General features: G+C 49.6%; 1 protein-coding gene across 2 annotated transcripts in view; it reads left to right on the forward strand.

Annotated features, from left to right (window-relative positions):
• The window catches only part of ACAP3 (ArfGAP with coiled-coil, ankyrin repeat and PH domains 3), a 66,018-nt gene that overhangs the window by 18,580 nt on the left and 30,124 nt on the right, over positions 1 to 17,314 (forward strand). For both annotated transcript variants that reach the window (XM_036745360.1, XM_036745361.1), the window contains exons 3-9: positions 2,169 to 2,288; positions 4,309 to 4,362; positions 6,820 to 6,878; positions 10,312 to 10,495; positions 13,023 to 13,067; positions 13,495 to 13,590; positions 13,837 to 13,911. In XM_036745360.1, the coding sequence (XP_036601255.1) occupies positions 2,169 to 2,288; positions 4,309 to 4,362; positions 6,820 to 6,878; positions 10,312 to 10,495; positions 13,023 to 13,067; positions 13,495 to 13,590; positions 13,837 to 13,911 (633 nt within the window). The remainder of the gene's footprint in view (positions 1 to 2,168; positions 2,289 to 4,308; positions 4,363 to 6,819; positions 6,879 to 10,311; positions 10,496 to 13,022; positions 13,068 to 13,494; positions 13,591 to 13,836; positions 13,912 to 17,314) is intronic.

Here is a 17,314-nt window from a genome sequence, read left to right on the forward strand (position 1 = left end):
GGATTGGGGCATGGAACTGGAAGAGGGAGGGAACTGGGAATTGGGTCCTTCCTGTGACTTGGATAGATGGGAGAGGAGAGGGGAGAATGCTGGGGGACAGGGTGTGGCTATCTGAACCTGGGAGGGACCCCCTAGACTTTCCCCTCAGGAAAGGGGGGTCTTGTTCCCCTTAGTCTTATGGGGGGAGTTTCTGGTACCCAACATGTGCATGAGGGAGGAGAGTGCATGCATGTGCTCATGCCTGTGCGTGTGTACCCGGGGTTGCTGTGACCATGTGTCATGATTCTCTCCAGGCCCCCATGCTGAGCAGCAGCTGGTGTATCTCATGGCTTCCTGCCTTGGTCAGACTTGGGAGGGGGGGAGGGTAAGGGAAGGATGGAAAAGGGAGAGGAAACCTACAGGACTAAGAGTAAGTAAGCCCAGAAAGTCCGGAAATAGCTTGGGGTGGTAGCTAGAGTTCTGGTCTTGGACACAGGAAGACCCAAGTTCAAATTATGTGTTTGCTACTTCGTAGCTGTGTGACTCTCGGCGGTCACTCAACTTTCGTGTGCCTCAGTGTCCTCATTTGTAAAGTGAGAGTGTTGGACTCTAAGGCACCTCTTATGAAGAAGATTCCTGGCAAAGGGTGTGGGGGTGTTTGAGGTCAGGGGGACACTTGTAGAGCTGATAGTCTCCAGGGGACACACTGGCTGTCTTCAAATTCAGTTTCTCTGCTATTGACCTTTGGGTCCTGGGTGTCCAGTTCTGTTTGCAAAGCCCTCGAACTCATGGTCAGAGCCTGGTGGGTTCCCAAGCCTGGTGTGATAGGATCTTCAGTCATGTCCCAGGACCGGCCTCTGAGGCTGGTCTTTTCCCTGACTCCAGGAACCCTCCCAGTGGCCCTGGTTGAGGATGAGTTGCCTCCCCTGGGCTTAGGCCATCTTGTACCAATGTTGGAGTCACTTCTCTTGCCTTCCTAGAGATCTCTCTGGCTTCTGGCCCTGAAAGTCCTGACCTTGCCCTGACCCATTTCTGTCTGCATTGGTTTGTCTGAAATACATCCCCAGTGTAGGCTGGCTTGGAGGGTTCCACCTTTCTCGAAAGCTCGGTTTTTTGACCGATGGTTATGAAGTTCCTCCTTGCTGCTGGTCAGGAGGGAAGGCACTGGATCAGCGCCCTGGGAGGGGGAGAGAAAGAGCTCTAAGATAGTGGGGGAGGGGACAAGCACAGGGGGCTTCCTCCTTGAGCTCCTCCCATGTCAGCCATCCCCTCACTTGCTCTTGGCATGTCCCTGGTCTCTATACCAGAAAAGGAGAGAGATTGTCTCTACCCCTCTGCCAAACCCCCTCTGCCCAGCTTAGAATATCTTTGGTGGGCACCACCTGAGGGCTTCAGACTTTGGTTACAGTACTCCTGGTTCTGTTAGAGCTGAGGATCTGAGTTCAAATCCCCCATCTGCTAATTACCCATGTCACCTTGGGTAAGTTACTTAATAATAATAATAACGTTCATTTGTTTCAGTCGTGTCTGACCGTTCATGATCCCATTTCTCGGCAAAGATACCGGAGCAGTTTGCCATTTCCTTCTCCATCTCACTGAGGCAAACTGGGTTAAGTGACTTACCCAGGGTCACACAGCTAGTATGCGTCTGAGGCCAGATTTGAACTGAGGAAGACGAGTCTTCCTGACGCCAGGCCCAGCGCTCTAACCACTGCACCACCCGGCTCAAAAATAATAATCACTAACATTCGCATAGCCCTTACTATGTGCCAAACACTGTGCTCGGCGCTTTACGGTTATCTCATTTAACCCTCACAACAACCCTGGGAGGCAGGTGCTATCATTAGCCTCATTTCACAGGTGAGGAAACTGAGGCAGACAGAGGTTAGGTGACTCTGCCCAGGATCACCCGGCTGGTGAGTGTCTGGGGCTGGAGCTGGAGCCGGGTCTCACTTCTGTCCACTGGGCCATCTAGCTGTCCCAGATCTCATTTTTCTCCTCTTGAAAATGGGTCTTGAGCCAGATGGTCTCTGGAGTGATGATTCTATGACACTGGGCAGTTAAAATAATGGGGTTAGACTAGCCGGCCTCGATCTGGAACCCTGCGCTCCTTTGGCCAGGGAGGGAAGCTTCCCAGGTGTGGCCATCCTTCACTCTGTGCTCTGTGCTGCTCCCTTTGTCCCATGCAGCTGGTCAAACTCTGTAGCGGGATGATCGAGGCAGGCAAGGTCTACATCACCACCAACAAGCACTTCGTCAGCGGTGTCCGGGACCTGTCCCAGCAGTGCCGCAACGATGAGGTGGTCTCGGTAAGAGGGGGTGACGGACGGCGAGGGTGGGCCGGGGCTGGAGAAGAAGCCAACTCCTAGAACAGGCCACCAGCTGGATGGGGGTGGAGGTGGGGAGGTGGTGACTGACAGCCAGGGGGCCATGGGCTGAAACTCAGATGATCCCCAGCTCTTCACTGGAAGAGAGGGTCTTCCTGCCTTTGGGGGTGGATGCTTGGCTTGGCAGGATCAGCCTACACCATGAAGGCTCTGGTACAGAAACTTTCAGAGAAAAGATCCCCAGACCCCTGACTAGTGGATTATCTGTGCCCAGGAATGCTGCAGGAATATCACGACTTGAGAAGGACCTGATGGTGCAGGCTGCCGCTGGTGTGATGTGGGAAGAGACAGAGAGAGCCAGCTGTGTAGCCTAGAATGTCTGCCATACCCTGGCTGTGGGGCCCTGGGCAAAGGACTTGGTTTCTCAGTGCTGTAGTTTGCTGTTGTTAGTCATTCAGTGGTGTCTGACTCTTCGTGACCCCATGGACCATAGCGCACCAAGCCCTTCAATCTTCCACCATCTCCCAAAGTCTGTCTAAGCTCTCGATCCTTCAGCAACTCTCTAAGACTGGAGGTGGGGCCAGTCTTTACTGGCAGAGGGGATTTCCTCACTTAGGAGTTCCCTGGGCCAGTGAAATCACAGATCTGCTCTCTGACATCCCTAATAATGAGACATCCATGTTCTTTCTGTCTGCTGCCCCAGAGATGTCCCAGGGATGCTCCCAGGGAGCCTCCAGAGGATGGTCGCGGTACTTTTATTCAGTTACAAAAAGCAACCGTTTTGTCCACCTGTGCCTCAGACTGCAAAATGTTAAACATGAAAAAAAACCTGCAAGATAATAACTCATCCCAAGACTATTTCTATCTGGACTCCATCACATGAGAGGAGGATGAGGATGAGATGAAGGGTATTAGCAGTAACAGTGACTTGTCCGAGGCCTCTTTCTCGTCAAACCCCATCAAACATAAAGATGAGAACTCAATTGCCAAAATAATCATCTTGGTTATTTTGGGCCACACTTGTGAATTTTCACAGGTGGGGACTTCCTGGCATGGAAACTTCCTCCACGCATACAGATTGGCCACTCTGTATGGGCTTAGAGAATTGTTTGGGCGTGCTGAAAGGTTATGTGCTGAAACGATTAACAGCTTTAGCCAAGTTACAGGATATAAGCTAAACCCACGTCAATTATCAGCATTTCTGTATATGACCAACAAAGCCCTGCAGCAAGAGATAGTGAAATTCCATTTAAAATAACTATAAACAATATAAAATACTTGGGAGTCTAACTGCCAAGACGACCCAGGAACTATATAGAACACAATTACAAAACGCTTAAGTCAGATCTGAATAACTGGAAAGATATCAATTGCTCATGGATAGGCTGAGCCAATATAATAAAGATGACAGTTCTGGAAAGGTTAAGTGAGCTACCCTATGTGTGTGTGACTTGGACCCAAGCTTGATTCCAAGGCTGGCCCTCTAGCTGTTGTAATAATGATCTCCCCAGTCCACTTTCTATGTGTTGGCCTTAGTCTGGTTGTTTTGGGCGATTCAGGGGTCAGATTGGGGTGTAGAAGAATTGAGAGCCATGTTGATTAAACACTACCAAGATGCTACCGAGGGTGGTGTGGCTATGGCTGTGGGTGGGTGGGGTCTCCATGTAGCCACGCTTAGCCCAGGGCCTCAATGAGCATCCTGGTCAAACTAGGAAGACATAGAAATAGGTTGGGAGTCATAGGGGGTTGGGTAGACAGTGGCTATGGGGCCACCTGCTCCTGGATCCCAGAGTCTCATCAGCAGGGATGTAAAGAGAGAGTGTCTGGGGGTCACCATGGTTCAATGTATCTCGGGTTTCTGTGATGATTCCTTCTGAGCCTGGGGTGGGAGTGTGAGACCAGAGCTAAGTGCTGGGGGTAGATAGTGGGAAGGCTGAGAGAATCAGGGGTCCTCTAGCCATTGCCTCCATCTCATCCTATCTTCCTCCTCTCTTCCCCCTAGGAATGTCTGCAGAAGTTTGGAGACAGTCTTCAGGAAATGATCAACTACCACATGGTAAGAACAGCTCCCCCCTTCCTTCCCCATCCCCAGTGCTGAAACAGGGGGCTCAGAGCTAGTTAGATAGTCTCCACCCTTGGCTCAGTGGCTTCAGCAGCATCTCATTTGCATGTCAGGCTAAGTCCTCATAGACTCCAAGCCCAGTGAGTCTCCAGTTGGGGGAGGGTTTTGCTGGGCTGTGCCCAGGGAAGTTCTCGTATGAGGAGGGACAGGGAATTCATGTGATCCAGTTTACATGGGCCTTGTGGGTGGTTTGGGACTGTCTCTGAGTCATTGGGAGACACCTTCTCACCCCAACAATCTCCCTTAGGGCCATAGGCTATGTGTTGGGGAAGCCAAGGATGGGGTGGGGTGGGGGGGATGGACGACACTGTGGATCTGTCCCTTGGGGCAGGAGGGACTCTGGCCTGAGCTCCAGGACACTGGCTTGAGGATGTCTGGCTTAGGAGCCAAGAGTCTGGCTGGGCCCCAGTCCAGTGTGAGGGGGAGGGGGGAGAGGAGAGGATGTAATCAGAGCTGTGGGTGTGGGAGGGGCAGGAGGAGCCCCAGAAATAGCCAGATAGGCTCTGGAAGAGACAAGGGGCTGGGGAGGTATCTGACGAAGGGAAGTCGGGGGCCCTCAGCCCTGCATATTTGGGGTAGCTCATGAGTTTAAGTTAGATTGGAAAACATTTTCTGTGTTGTTTGGGGTGTGAGTTAGAGATCTCTCAGGCAGGGCTGGGGCTGGGGCTGATTTGGTTGGAGGCAGGGAGATGGACACAATGACCTTTGGCCCCAGTGGCTACTGTTGGGACTTAGAGCCAAAATATGCCCCCTTCTTCCACTCTGTGCCCCCAGTCTGGGGAGATTGCTCCCCTGGGGGTAGGGGGAAGTGGCTTCTTAAAGCTTTCTCCTGCCAGATGTTGTCAAACATCTGTCCAGACAGAAGGGAAAAGGCCAAGGCTGAGCTTCTGGCATGGACTCCTTTAGGAGGAGGGATGGGGGGCAGGAAGGCCGGATTCCCAGCTTTCTCAGTATCCCAAGCACTTAGCACAGTGCTTGGCACGTAGTCAGTAATTGTTGGCCAGTAGACTGACTGGCTGCAGGTCCCCTGGGCTGTTTAGGGAATATTCGGGTGAGTGGCAGGGCTTGGGGATGGCCAGGTTCTCTCCTGCCCTGTCCATGCCACCACACACGCTGACGTGCACCAGCTTGGACCCCAAGAACCTCACGGCCACAGAGGTGCATGAAGGTCCCACGTGGATAAATAGATGTCCACGCTCTGGGTGGTCGGGACGTGGCCTGGGAGCCTGAGCCCAGACTAAACAACCCCCCCTTCTCCTTTCCCCACCCACCCAGCAGGGGAAGTTCAGAAATAAACACTCCCCAAGCTATAAGACAGTGAGTGATGGGGCTGCCCCTGGGTCCAGTGTGGAGCAGGGTCCCTCTCCTGTCCCTGTGCCATCCTGGTACCTGCCCCTTAGCCAGGGGCTAGCCCCTCCCCCCCCAACTCCGGATTCCCTCCTTGAGTGGGAGAGAGCAGTATTTTGTCAACTTCCCCAGGGGCAGCCTGGTACAGGGGGAGAGAATGATGTACTAGTCGCCTGAGTCTAAACTCAGTCCTCACCCTGTTGCTTCCTAGCTGCGTGACTTTGGGCAGGTTCCCTAACCTCTGTGGGCCTCAGGCTCCCTATCTGTAAAATGATGGAGTTAGACCAGATTGTCTCTGGGGTCCATTCTAGTTCTGTTTCTAGGATCCCACAATCCCTTGCCCTTAATGGCAGCACCTTGTCCTACGTCGCTGTTGGGGGTCCTGAGGATGGGGGTGGAGTGTGTGGCTATTTGTGTGCACCCAGGAGGGAGCTGGACAGAGGCAGCTGTGGATACCTGTGGGCTGTGAACCTTGGCCAGTGGGAGGGGTGGGGTGCAGAGACAGCTGCTCCTATCCATTGGGTAACACTGATCCCCGCCATCCTGAGTCCTCCTTACTCCCCCATATGGGTCCATGTAGGGGTTCTCAAGAACAGAGACTTAGTGGGATTGCTGAGTTACTCAGGAAGCCCTTGATACCCCCAATCAGAGAGAAAAAAGAGACTCCTTCTCCCCAAAGCTGTGCAAACATCTGGGCAGCCCTAGGCAGCAGCGCCATCTGCTGGCCATGCAGGGAAGCCTTTGTGTAGAGATGGGAGAGGTGGTCAGGCTTCTGATGGATGGCCAGATGGGGAAGAGGTTCTTTGTCTGGGGAGAGAACTCTCGGCATCAGGGGTCCTTCCCTAGGGAAAAGAGCAGTCCTGGCTCGAGTGCTGGACCCTAAGCCCAGCTCCTAAGCTGGTGGGGGAGGGGGGAAGAGGGAAAGTCAGGAGAAAATTGACCTCAGGAATGAGAGCCAAGATTCCCCCAGATGTTGCAGCAGCAGAAAGTAAAGGCTCCCCTGCCCAGGTCTTCCCCAAATCCCTCCCTTTTGGATGTTTCTAGATCCTGTTTGACCAGGCCCAGAGGTCAGTGCGGCAACAACTCCACAATTTTGTCAAAGAGTGAGTATAGCATGGCCTTCTCCTAGAGGCGTTCCCTCTCTCCTTCCCAGCTCCCCCATCCTACCTTCCCCCCACCCAAAGGTGCTCCCTCTCCCCTTCCCAGCTCCCCCATCCTACCTTCCCCCCACCCAAAGGTGCTCCCTCTCCCCTTCCCAGCTCCCCCATCCTACCTTCCCCCCACCCAAAGGTGCTCCCTCTCCCCTTCCCAGCTCCTCCCATCCTACCTTCCCCCCACCCAGAGATGCTACCTCTCCCCTCATCACACCCTCCCCCACCCAAACATACACAAGGAAGCCCCAGATGCCTTTATTCTGGATGAAAGGGGTGAACTGGAAGCTGGCTTGGCCGCTGCCAGTCCAGGTGACCTTGGACAGATCCCTCTCTATTTATGGGATTGTCAGTCTGGCGGTAGAAGGGGCCTTAGTGCTCGTCTCCTCCCACACCCTCGTTTTAAAGAGATGAAGGTGAGATGGGTAATGTTTTGGTTAAGGTCCTGCGGGTCACCCTCCAGGCTCTCTCTTCTCTTGGTCTCCTTCCCTTTCCCTTCCATTCTATCTATGGCTCTTGGCGACCTCATCCTCCTGAGTTCAGCGATTGCCTCTGGACTGTTGCCTCCCAGGTCTCTGTAACCAGTCCTGGCCTTTTCCCAAGCTCCCTTCCCATCTCACCGACTCATCACTGGACATTGCCCATGAGACGTCCCAGGGGCTCCTTTCTCACGCTCAGGATTGCTTAGCTTCTCCCCGAACTCTCTCCTCTTCAGAACTTGGCCATTCTTGGCCCTGCCAGTCATCCAAGTTGGCAACGTCAGAGTCATTCTTGATTTTTCTTCTCCCTCATTCCTTGTGTCCAGCAAGCGGACAGATGTCTCCACTCACACAGGGAGCCTGCCCTAGGTTAGGCCACTCATCAGCTCTTCATTGGACTACTGCTGGAGCCTCCTCATTGGCCCCCTGCTTCTCCAATTCATCTTCCCCATAGATAACAAGTTGGCATTCTGTAAGCACAGGGCTGACCGTGCTACTCTCCTGCTCAAGAACCCTTAGGGGCTCCTGATTGCCCCTAGTAAAAATGATCTGGAGAAGAAAATGTCAAACTACTCCAGTATCTTTGCCAAGAAAACCCCAAACGGGGTAACAAAGACTCAGACTCAACAGAAAGAACTCAACGATTGCCCGTAGTAATACAAACATGGGCAGCTAGGTAGCGCAGTGGAGAGACGGCTGGGCCTGGAGTCAGAAAGCCCTGAGTTCAAATCTGCCCTCAGATATTTACTAGCTGTGTGACCCTGAGTAAGTCACTTAACTCCTTTTGCCTCAGTTTCTTCACCTGTAAAATGAGCTGGAGAAGGAAATGGCAAACCACTCCAGTATCTTTGCCAAGAAAACCCCAAATGGGGTCACAGAGAGTTGGACATGACTGAAAACGAGGGAGCACATGGACATATATATACATACACACATACAGTAAAAGCTCTATCTTAGATAAACTTAGAAAGGGAGCCTTAAATCAGGCTATAAAGGACTTTCAAAGTTAGACGGAGGATATTAAAAACAATACACGCATGTATACCTACATACACAGAGAAAGATCTATGTTAGCTCATGCATAAAGGAGTGATCTAAAATCTTCTAGTATATATGTGTGTGTGTTTGTATGTGTGATTGTGTACATGTGTGCCTGTGTGTATGTATTTGCAATATGAATATACTGTGTGCATGTGTATGTCGTATGTATGTGTGTATGTGTGTGTGTGTGTCTATCTCTGCATAGCTCTTGTTTGGCCCTTGGAGTCCCCACCATCTGGCTCCAAGCATTTCTGGCCCAGGACTCCACTCTATGTCCTCTCTGTTCCTGCTAACCTGGCCTCTGGGCTGTCCCCGCCCGGTGCCTTTTTTCAGGTCCCCGTGCCTGGAATGTGCTCCTTCCTCAACTCTGCCTCTCAGGATCCCTAGCTTTCTTCCAAGATTGGCTCAAGTGCTTCCTTCCACATGAAGATTTCCTGAGCCCTCCATGCCCAGCTGCTGGTGGGAAGTTAGGGTGTATATATTTTGTATTCAGTTTTCTGTGTATCTGTTGGTCCCCTAGTTAGAATGGAAGCTCCCTGAGGTCAGGGACTCTTGTTGACTTTTGTATACTCAGCACCTAAGCCTTCGTAGGGACCCAATAAAAGCTGCATGAATCAATGAGTGATGACCGGATTAGGATTCAAATACAACTCAGGACTTCAGATCCAGTTTTTTCCCCCTCCACCACACTACATTGTCTTTAATTCAGCGAGTATTTATTTAGTGTCACTCACATGCTGGACTCTGGGGACACAGACACCAGAGAAATGTCTCTATTCTAAGAGTTTGGGGCACATAAGGTAGTGGAGAAAATTCTGGGCTCAGAGTCAGGAAGACTTGGAGGAGAATCCTGCTGCAGATGCTCACTAGTTGTGTGTCCTTAGGCAAGATAATTAATCTCTCTGATCCTCAGTTTCTTTAAAAAGAATGAGGCTGGACTAGGGGAACTATGAGGTCCTTTTCAGGTCTAAATCACTGATCCTTTGAATCCAGCACTTATGTGCCTCAGTTTCCCTGTCCGTAAAATGGGCTGATCAAGCTAACATACCCGATTTCACAGGGTTATTGTGAGAAAAGCATTTTGTAAAGATGCTACAGAAATAGAATAACCTGCCATTCAAAGCTTCCTGTGATGTACACCCATCTTGTCCATCTAGCCTCATTCTAGTTTCCTTCTCTCCTCCCTCCCTCCGTCTCTCCCTCCCTCCCTTCCTTCCTTCCTTCCTCCCTTCCTTCCTTCCTTCTTTCCTTCCCCCTTCCCTCTCTTCCCTCTCTTCCCTCCCTCCCTCTTTCCTTCCTTCCTTCCTTCCTTCCTCTCTTTTCCCTTCCTTCCTTCCTTCCTTCCTTCCTTCCTTCCTTCCTTCCTTCCTATATTTTTTGTTTGTTAAATATTTCCCCATTACACATGCAAAAATTTTGACATTCCTTTTTGAAAATTTTGAATTCCAAATTCTTATCCTCCCTCCACCCTTCCTCCACCCATTGAGGAAAGTAATATGATATCGCTCATACATGTGAAGCCATGCAAAACATATTTCCATGTTATTGGTTTGCTTCCTTCCACACTTATTCCATCCTGGCAAAGAGCAGGCGCATTTCAGCTAATAGTCCTTTGCTCATGTGGCTTTTTGAACTTGGGCTTACATCCCTGCCCCCACCCCTCCCAGAGTCAGCATGGCCAGGACACATCCTCTTCCCTTTGAGGAGAGGGAGTTCTGCCCATTTTCTGGATAAAAAAAAACAGAGGCCCCAAGGTTGACGACTGTCAGGAGCCCACACAGTGAGACTTAGGGTGACTGAGACCTTTCCCTCTGCCCTGACTCCCCCTCCCTCACCAGCTGACCTCTCCTCCCCGCTCTCCACAGTGACGTTAGGAAATTCAAAGAAACAAAGAAACAATTTGACAAGGTCCGAGAGGACATGGAGATGTCTCTGGTGAAGAATGCGCAGGCCCCGCGGCACCGGCCACACGAGGTTGAGGAGGCCACTGGAGCGCTGACCCTCACCCGCAAATGCTTCCGCCACTTGGCTCTGGATTACGTGCTCCAGGTTGGTGAGGGGTCCCTGGCATGGAGGGGAGGTGGTGGGCAACACCGTTCAGCTTCCCTGAGACTGGCCCCAATGCTAGCTTAGAGCAGAGGACCTAATGTACTTAGGGGAAGGGGCTCTGGAGTGGGAGGCAGGCAGAAGACCGGGGTACTCATCCAGCCTCTGCTGCTTGGTAACTCTCAAGTCTTTCTCCCTGGGCTTCCTTTTCCCTCTAGGTAGGGGCCCCTTCAAGCTCTGATGTTCCAGGATTCACAGTGTTTTTGGAGCAACTGTGCTGGAGGAGGGAGGGGGAGAATCCTAGGATATTAGATCTGGAAGGGCCCCGAGAAATTAAGTTCAGCCCCCTCACTTCATGGATGATTCACCCAGATAGTTAAAGCAGGGAGATGAGATGAGAAGTGGCAGAAGTCCCTGAGTGATCAGGGTCAAAAGAGAGTTGTATCAGTCAGTGCTGGGGGAGCCCAGAGCCGGGAGAGATCCTTGGGATCTGGATCGATCTCAGAAGAATTCTTGGAGGATGTGGAATTTGTTGACATGGAAGATTTGGAGAAGGGGAGAAAGGAAGGATGGAAAGAAGGATGTCTTATGTGGAAGAGACTATGTATTCACAAAGAGGCAGAAATGAGGAGAGAGTACATTCCAAGGATGGGGGTGGGTGGTTGGGAAAAAGCATGGAGATGGGAAATGGACTGTTGCATGTGAGGAATGAGAAGATGGCCAATTTAGCTGGACAGTAGAGTACATGAAGTGAATTGATGTATAATAAGATAAGACAGGTAGGTTAGAGCCAGGTTATGACTGGCTTTAACTACCAGACAGACATGTTTGTATTTGACCCAAGAGGTAATAGGGAGCAATTAGGAGTGATATGGTCATATCTGTGCTTTAGGAATATGGCTTTGTGGTCTGTATGATGGTTTGGAGAGGGGAGACATTTAGGAGGGGAGCTTATTGCAGAGGATTCAGTAGAGAGGTGATGAGGGCTTGAGCTAGGGTGATGGAGGTGTGAGCAGAGAAAAGGAGATGGAGACAAGAGAAGATTCAGAACAATCAATATGGCGAATAGGGTAGAGAATCGATTTGTTTTCTGATCACACCTTTGATTTCATTAGGCTAGGGAGCTCCCATGGAAGAGCTTTCCCTTTTAATGAAGATTTAGGCAATCAACAAACATTTATTAAGTGCCTACTGTGTGCCAGGCACTGTGCTAAGCACCAGAGATGCAAAGAGCCCTTCAAGTTGCTCCAAGTCTCATGAGGGAGACAAGAGAGCAGTAGTGGGTGAGGGCAAGGTGGATTCCAGAGGAAAGAACCAGGAAACTGGCAGGAAAGGGAGACAAAGTAGAAATAAGGACCTGGGAAAAGGCTGAGAGATGGAAGGAATGGAGGTGCCAGTGAGAATGAAAAAGAGAACACAGCCAAGATCTTCTTCCCCTCTTGGCACAGGTCTCTAGAGAACTGTGGCTATGGAACCAAACAGTTTTACTGAACTGAATTTTTTTCTCTCTCCATATTTTTTTTAACTTTTTGTTACAAGGGATGTCTCTCTGGGGAGGGCAAGGGAGAGGGAGAGAAATGTATTAGAAATAAGGTGATATAAAAGCACAAATCCTTTTAAAAAAAGACATATAAGCAAAGACCCAGAAGTGGAAATGAGTCAGGCATGTGACAGCTAACACTGGGCCTGAAGTCAGAAAGACCTGAGTTCAAATCTAGCCTCAGACATTTATTAGCTGTGTGACCCTGGGGAAGTCATTTAACCTCTGTCTGCCTCAGTTTCATCATCTGTAAAGTAGGGATAAAAATAGCACCTACCTTCCGGTATTGTTATGAGGATCAAATGTGCTAACCTTTGCTCAGTGCCTGACACATAATAGGTACTGTATAATTGATTTTATTATCTGGTTAGGGTGGAGTATGGAGGCAGCTAGGTGGCTCAGTGGATAGAGTGCTGGGCCTGGAGTCAGGAAGACCTGAGTTCAAATCTGGCCTCAGACACTTCCTAGCTGTGTGACCTGAGGCAAGTCACTTAACCTCGGTTTGCCTTAATCCGCTGGAGAGAGAAATGGCAACCATTCTAGTATCTTTGCCCAGAAAACCCCATGGAGAGTCCATGGGGTCATGAAGAGTTGGATATGCCTCAATGACTGAACAACAAATTGTAGAGTGTCCTTTGAAAGGAGGAGGCTGGACGGTCAGGGGACAGATTAGGAAGGGTCAGGAGTGGCAGGCTAAGGGTTAGCGGTCTGAAGAGGATTCTGGAGGCCATGGAGAACCCTTTCTAATTGTTGGGCTGGGTTGAGGCTTGATGAAGGTGGGCAGTGCCAGTGGTGGCCTTGAGGGACAATGAAAAGTGAGCAATGTTTGGGCTGGGAGCCAGCCTGGCTCAGTGCCTTGCTCCCTGCTGCCTCCCCAGCCTCCTCAGCCCCAGGGGGCCTGCTTCCATGCTGACATGTTCTCTCTGTTTTCTGTCTCTGTCTGTCTGTCTGTCTGTCTGTCTGTCTGTCTGTCTGTCTCTGCCTTTATAGATCAACGTCCTTCAAGCTAAGAAGAAGTTTGAGATCTTAGATGCGGTGAGAACTCATCTTCTCTCCTCCCTCCCCTTGCCCCCTCCTACTCCCTTCCCAAAATAACACATTCTGTGTATGTGTATGTGTATATTGGGGGGAGGGAACATTTTATGTCTGGGTGTAAGACATGTTTACCAGCTTGAACCTGTGCCCACCATGCTTGGACACGTGTGTGCTAGGACACTACTTCCCCATGCTCCCACATGTGCTTAGACACATGGAGACCCTTAGTCCTGGCCCCATATGCTGGGATGGGCCCATGTGAATTGAGGCACATGCTCAGGACTGTGTGTACCTGGTATGTGGGCATGGGGGCCTATCAAAGCTGGTGCTCCCATGTGAGATCTCAGTGCAGGGGAGGCTGGAGGTACCTTTAGACTCAGGTGTGTGCCCTGGTATGGGCTGAACATCACCACCATTCATCCCACAGATGCTGTCCTTCATGCATGCGCAGTATGCCTTCTTCCAGCAGGGTTACAGCCTCTTACACCAACTGGACCCCTACATGAAGAAGCTGGCGGCAGAGGTGAGCCTGGGGCTGCAGTCCAGCCAGATTGGGGGAGGAGAATCTGGGAGTTGGGGTAGACACGGCTGGAGCTCCCTCCCTGTCTGTCTTCTTGGGAACCTGGCATTGTGGCCAGGCTTGGAGTAGATACTTTATCAGAACTTTGTTGAGTGAGTGAATGAATGAATGCATGAATGAATGAATGAATGTAGACTTCTAGGACAGCTTCTGATGTGACACAGAACTTTCTTCTCTGTGTCTCAATAGCTGGACCAGCTGGTGATTGACTCTGCAGTGGAGAAGCGGGAGATGGAGAGGAAACATGCCCTGATCCAGCAGAGGGTAAAGGGGAGAAAGGGGGAATTCCATAGTGTATATTATATACCAGGTGCTGGGAAGGGCAGGGCCAGGACAGCCAGGTGCCCCATATGTCTCTACCCTGCTGTCAAAGGGCCGTCCCGTGCATTATCTCATTGGCAATGACAACAACCTTGTTAAAGTGGGCAGGAAAGATATTATGGTCCCTTTTTACATCAACTCACTGGCAGAGCTTCGAAGTATAGTAACTGAGGGAATGCCAGCTTCTTGGTCTCTCTGAGGGGCCTTTCCCTCAGAGTGCAAGGCCTTTGTAATGATAATATTACCTGCAGCTACTGTGGAGGTGTAAGGCCAATAACACCAGCACACAGGAAGGCTGCTAGCACAGGTTCTTTGATCTGCTTTTCTAAGGGAAAGCAACTTTAAGGGGTTAACAATCTTACTTTAATTAAACATACATATATCATTCACTTAGTTCAGGGGAAAAAGTCAGCACCCTGAACTTCAGATCAAATACAAACAAAAATTACAAACAGAGAAAGAAACACAAATCAACAGACAGCCTTCCAACTGTCTGACCATAGCAATATATACATAGTTACCAGACAGAGAAGCACCAATTTCTGGGTTTTCAAAGCCAGGGGGCTCCTTAACGGCTACCCAGAGTCTTGTCTGGCCAAATCACATGAACACTCTTCTAATGAGTGAGCCCCAAAGCAAAATGCTAACCTCTGAGTATATATACACATCTTCAGGATCAGAGGGTGTCACAACCATGTGACTCAAACTCATGTGACTTAGGCTTTCCTGTGACTTAAGCAGGTCATCAAAGACTCTTGATTCAATCAGACTTGATTCAAACAAAGGCAGGACTCAATCAAAGGCACTTGATTGCCTTTGTGCTGAGAAGCATTCCAAAAGATGAAACAGCAAAAAGTCCCACTTTTCTTGCCATTGCAGCCTTGTAGGTCAATCCTTCAGCTCAGTCTTTTATTTTTTAAAAAATTTTATTAATACCATTTTTTTTACCCCAAAGTAATTTGTCTATATAGCTCACTCCTTGCCAACCAATTGAACTCTTCTTTGTAACGACAACATTAACAAGAACAACAAAAAGTTAAATAGAACCAATGGACTCATGGGGAGGTAGATGGTAAGAAGGCTGTATTTGAAGGCCTGGGTAGCTCCTAAGGTCCCTTCCAGCTATGACCCACCACCTCTGGCAATGTAGACTACATTCTTCCCCCGTAGTCCCCCACTTCTCTACTAGAAGGCAGGTGTGTTCTGTGCTATATCCTGCAGGGTCAAGATGGACCATTGCAGTGCGTCAAAGTTTAGCTGCCTTCGAGTATTATTTTTATGTACGTTCTTGTGGTCATTGCTTATATTAGTCTCCAGGTTCTACTTTCTTCATTTTGCATCAGTTCATAGAAGTCTTCCCGTGCTTCTCTAGGTTCTTCATGGTGGTTGTTTCTTATGGCACCATAACTATTTTCCATTTGTATGTTCAGTCATTGCCCAATTCATGGGCATCCACTTTGTTTTCTGATCGGACTGCTATGAATGTTTTGGTCTATATGGAGCCTTTATTTCTGTCGTTGACCTTGAGCATATGTATGCCCTTGGTCAAAGGGCTTGGACTGCTTAGTGACATTTTTTGCTTAATTCCTAATGGCTTCTCAAAATTGTTCAGTGTGCCTGTCTTCCCCCAGCCCTTCCTACACTGGATATTTCTAGAATTGATCATCTTTGCCACTTTTCTGTGTGAGAGATGGATCATCCATCCTGTCCATGCTCAATGCCTGCCCTTCTGCCACCTGATAGCCCAGGCTCTTTGTCCCAACTTCCCTGGCCCTTGGAGAAGTGAGGTTCTCTTGTCTCTGAGCCCCAGCTCTCCTCTGGGCTTCAGGTCAAAACCATCTCCCTCCACAGATTCCTAAACCCTAAGTTGGCAATATCCTTGGACTCTGCCCATGGAATTTCCCTGGGCCAAATTCTCCCTTTTGTGACATGTGACCTGGGGTTGGTGGTTGTCCTTCATTCTCAAAGAGGACCAAAATGACATTACTGTGCTAGAGTCAAGTTACAATGAGTCTAACTGGGGCTGATCAGACCAATATGAGCTCAGAATGCTGTACCACAGGTTGGACACAAGTAGTCCATGTGAACATTTAGGATGAATTATCCAAATCTGTGCACCTTACATTTCTTTCGAGCTACTGCAATTTTGCTTTGCTCCTAGAGCACAACACCTTCTCTGATGAGGGCATGCCATGCTGGGCAGTCCTGTGCCAGTGTCTCCCATGTCACACAATCAATTCCAAAGTTCTTAAGAGACACCTTGAGAGTATCCTTGTATGGCTTTTTCTGACTACCATGTGAGCGCTTGCTCGCATGTAAGCTTATAAAGGTTGCTTAATCCTCAGCTTGGCTGGGCTGATTTTCGGTCTGCCTACTCTCCTAGTCCCAGTGATTCAGAGCTGACATCCTCTGGGAGTTAAAGCCCCTTTCTCTTGCTACCTGTACGTGGTATTGTCATCTTCATTCACTTCAATCCTAGCCCTTCCTGGTCCTTTTTATCTTCTGACTTCCCTTTCCATTGCACCCTCTGGAATTCCTGCTTTGTCATCAACAAAAGTCTCTTCCTCCTTTTTGATTTTCATTTTTTCATGCTTTCTATCTTTTTATGCCCCAGACCCTGGCTGTCCAGAAGACAGCCTTTCCAGTGCTGGCTGTTCTTTCCCTTACAGCCCTGACACACTAAGCCAGGAGGAGGAGGAGGAGTTGGCATCTCCTCCCAGGCCCTCCCCCTCTCCCCCTACCACTCAGCAACCTCTCCTTCCATCTGTCACCTAGCCCAGTTTCTTGATGCTTGTGATCTGTTGGCCTCCAGAACACTTTCCCTCTCATCTCTGGTTTTTATTTTGCAATTTTTTTTTAAAAATCCCATGTGTATCAATACCTTTTGTTTTTAAATCACCTTCCCTTCTAAATATATCCTTTCTCCGCTTCCTACTCAACCATCCGTCTCTTGTAACAAAGAATGAAAAAAGAAAGGGCTGGAGAAGGGGGAAGCAGGTCAGCAAAACTGATGACATTTCAGCTGTCTCTGATTGTATATGCAACATTACACAGCCATAGTCACCCACCTCTGCAAAGAATCAACCATTCAACAAGCATTTATTAAGCAAATTCCATGTGCCAGGCACTGTGCTGGGCATTCCTGCCCTCAAGAAACATGTTCTACTAAAGGGGAAACAGCATGCCCATGTATAAATGCATACAGGATACATAGAGAATGCAGACAAGGTAGTTTGGGGAGGGAGGGAGAGAGCTAGCTGTGCACAGGGGATCAAGGGAAGTCTTATGGAGAAAGTATTTCTTTAGCTGTGTCTGGAGGGAAACCAGAGAGTTCTAAAAGACAGAG

This window comes from Trichosurus vulpecula, chromosome 2 (assembly GCF_011100635.1).
Source record: "Trichosurus vulpecula isolate mTriVul1 chromosome 2, mTriVul1.pri, whole genome shotgun sequence".
Taxonomy (NCBI): domain Eukaryota; kingdom Metazoa; phylum Chordata; class Mammalia; order Diprotodontia; family Phalangeridae; genus Trichosurus; species Trichosurus vulpecula.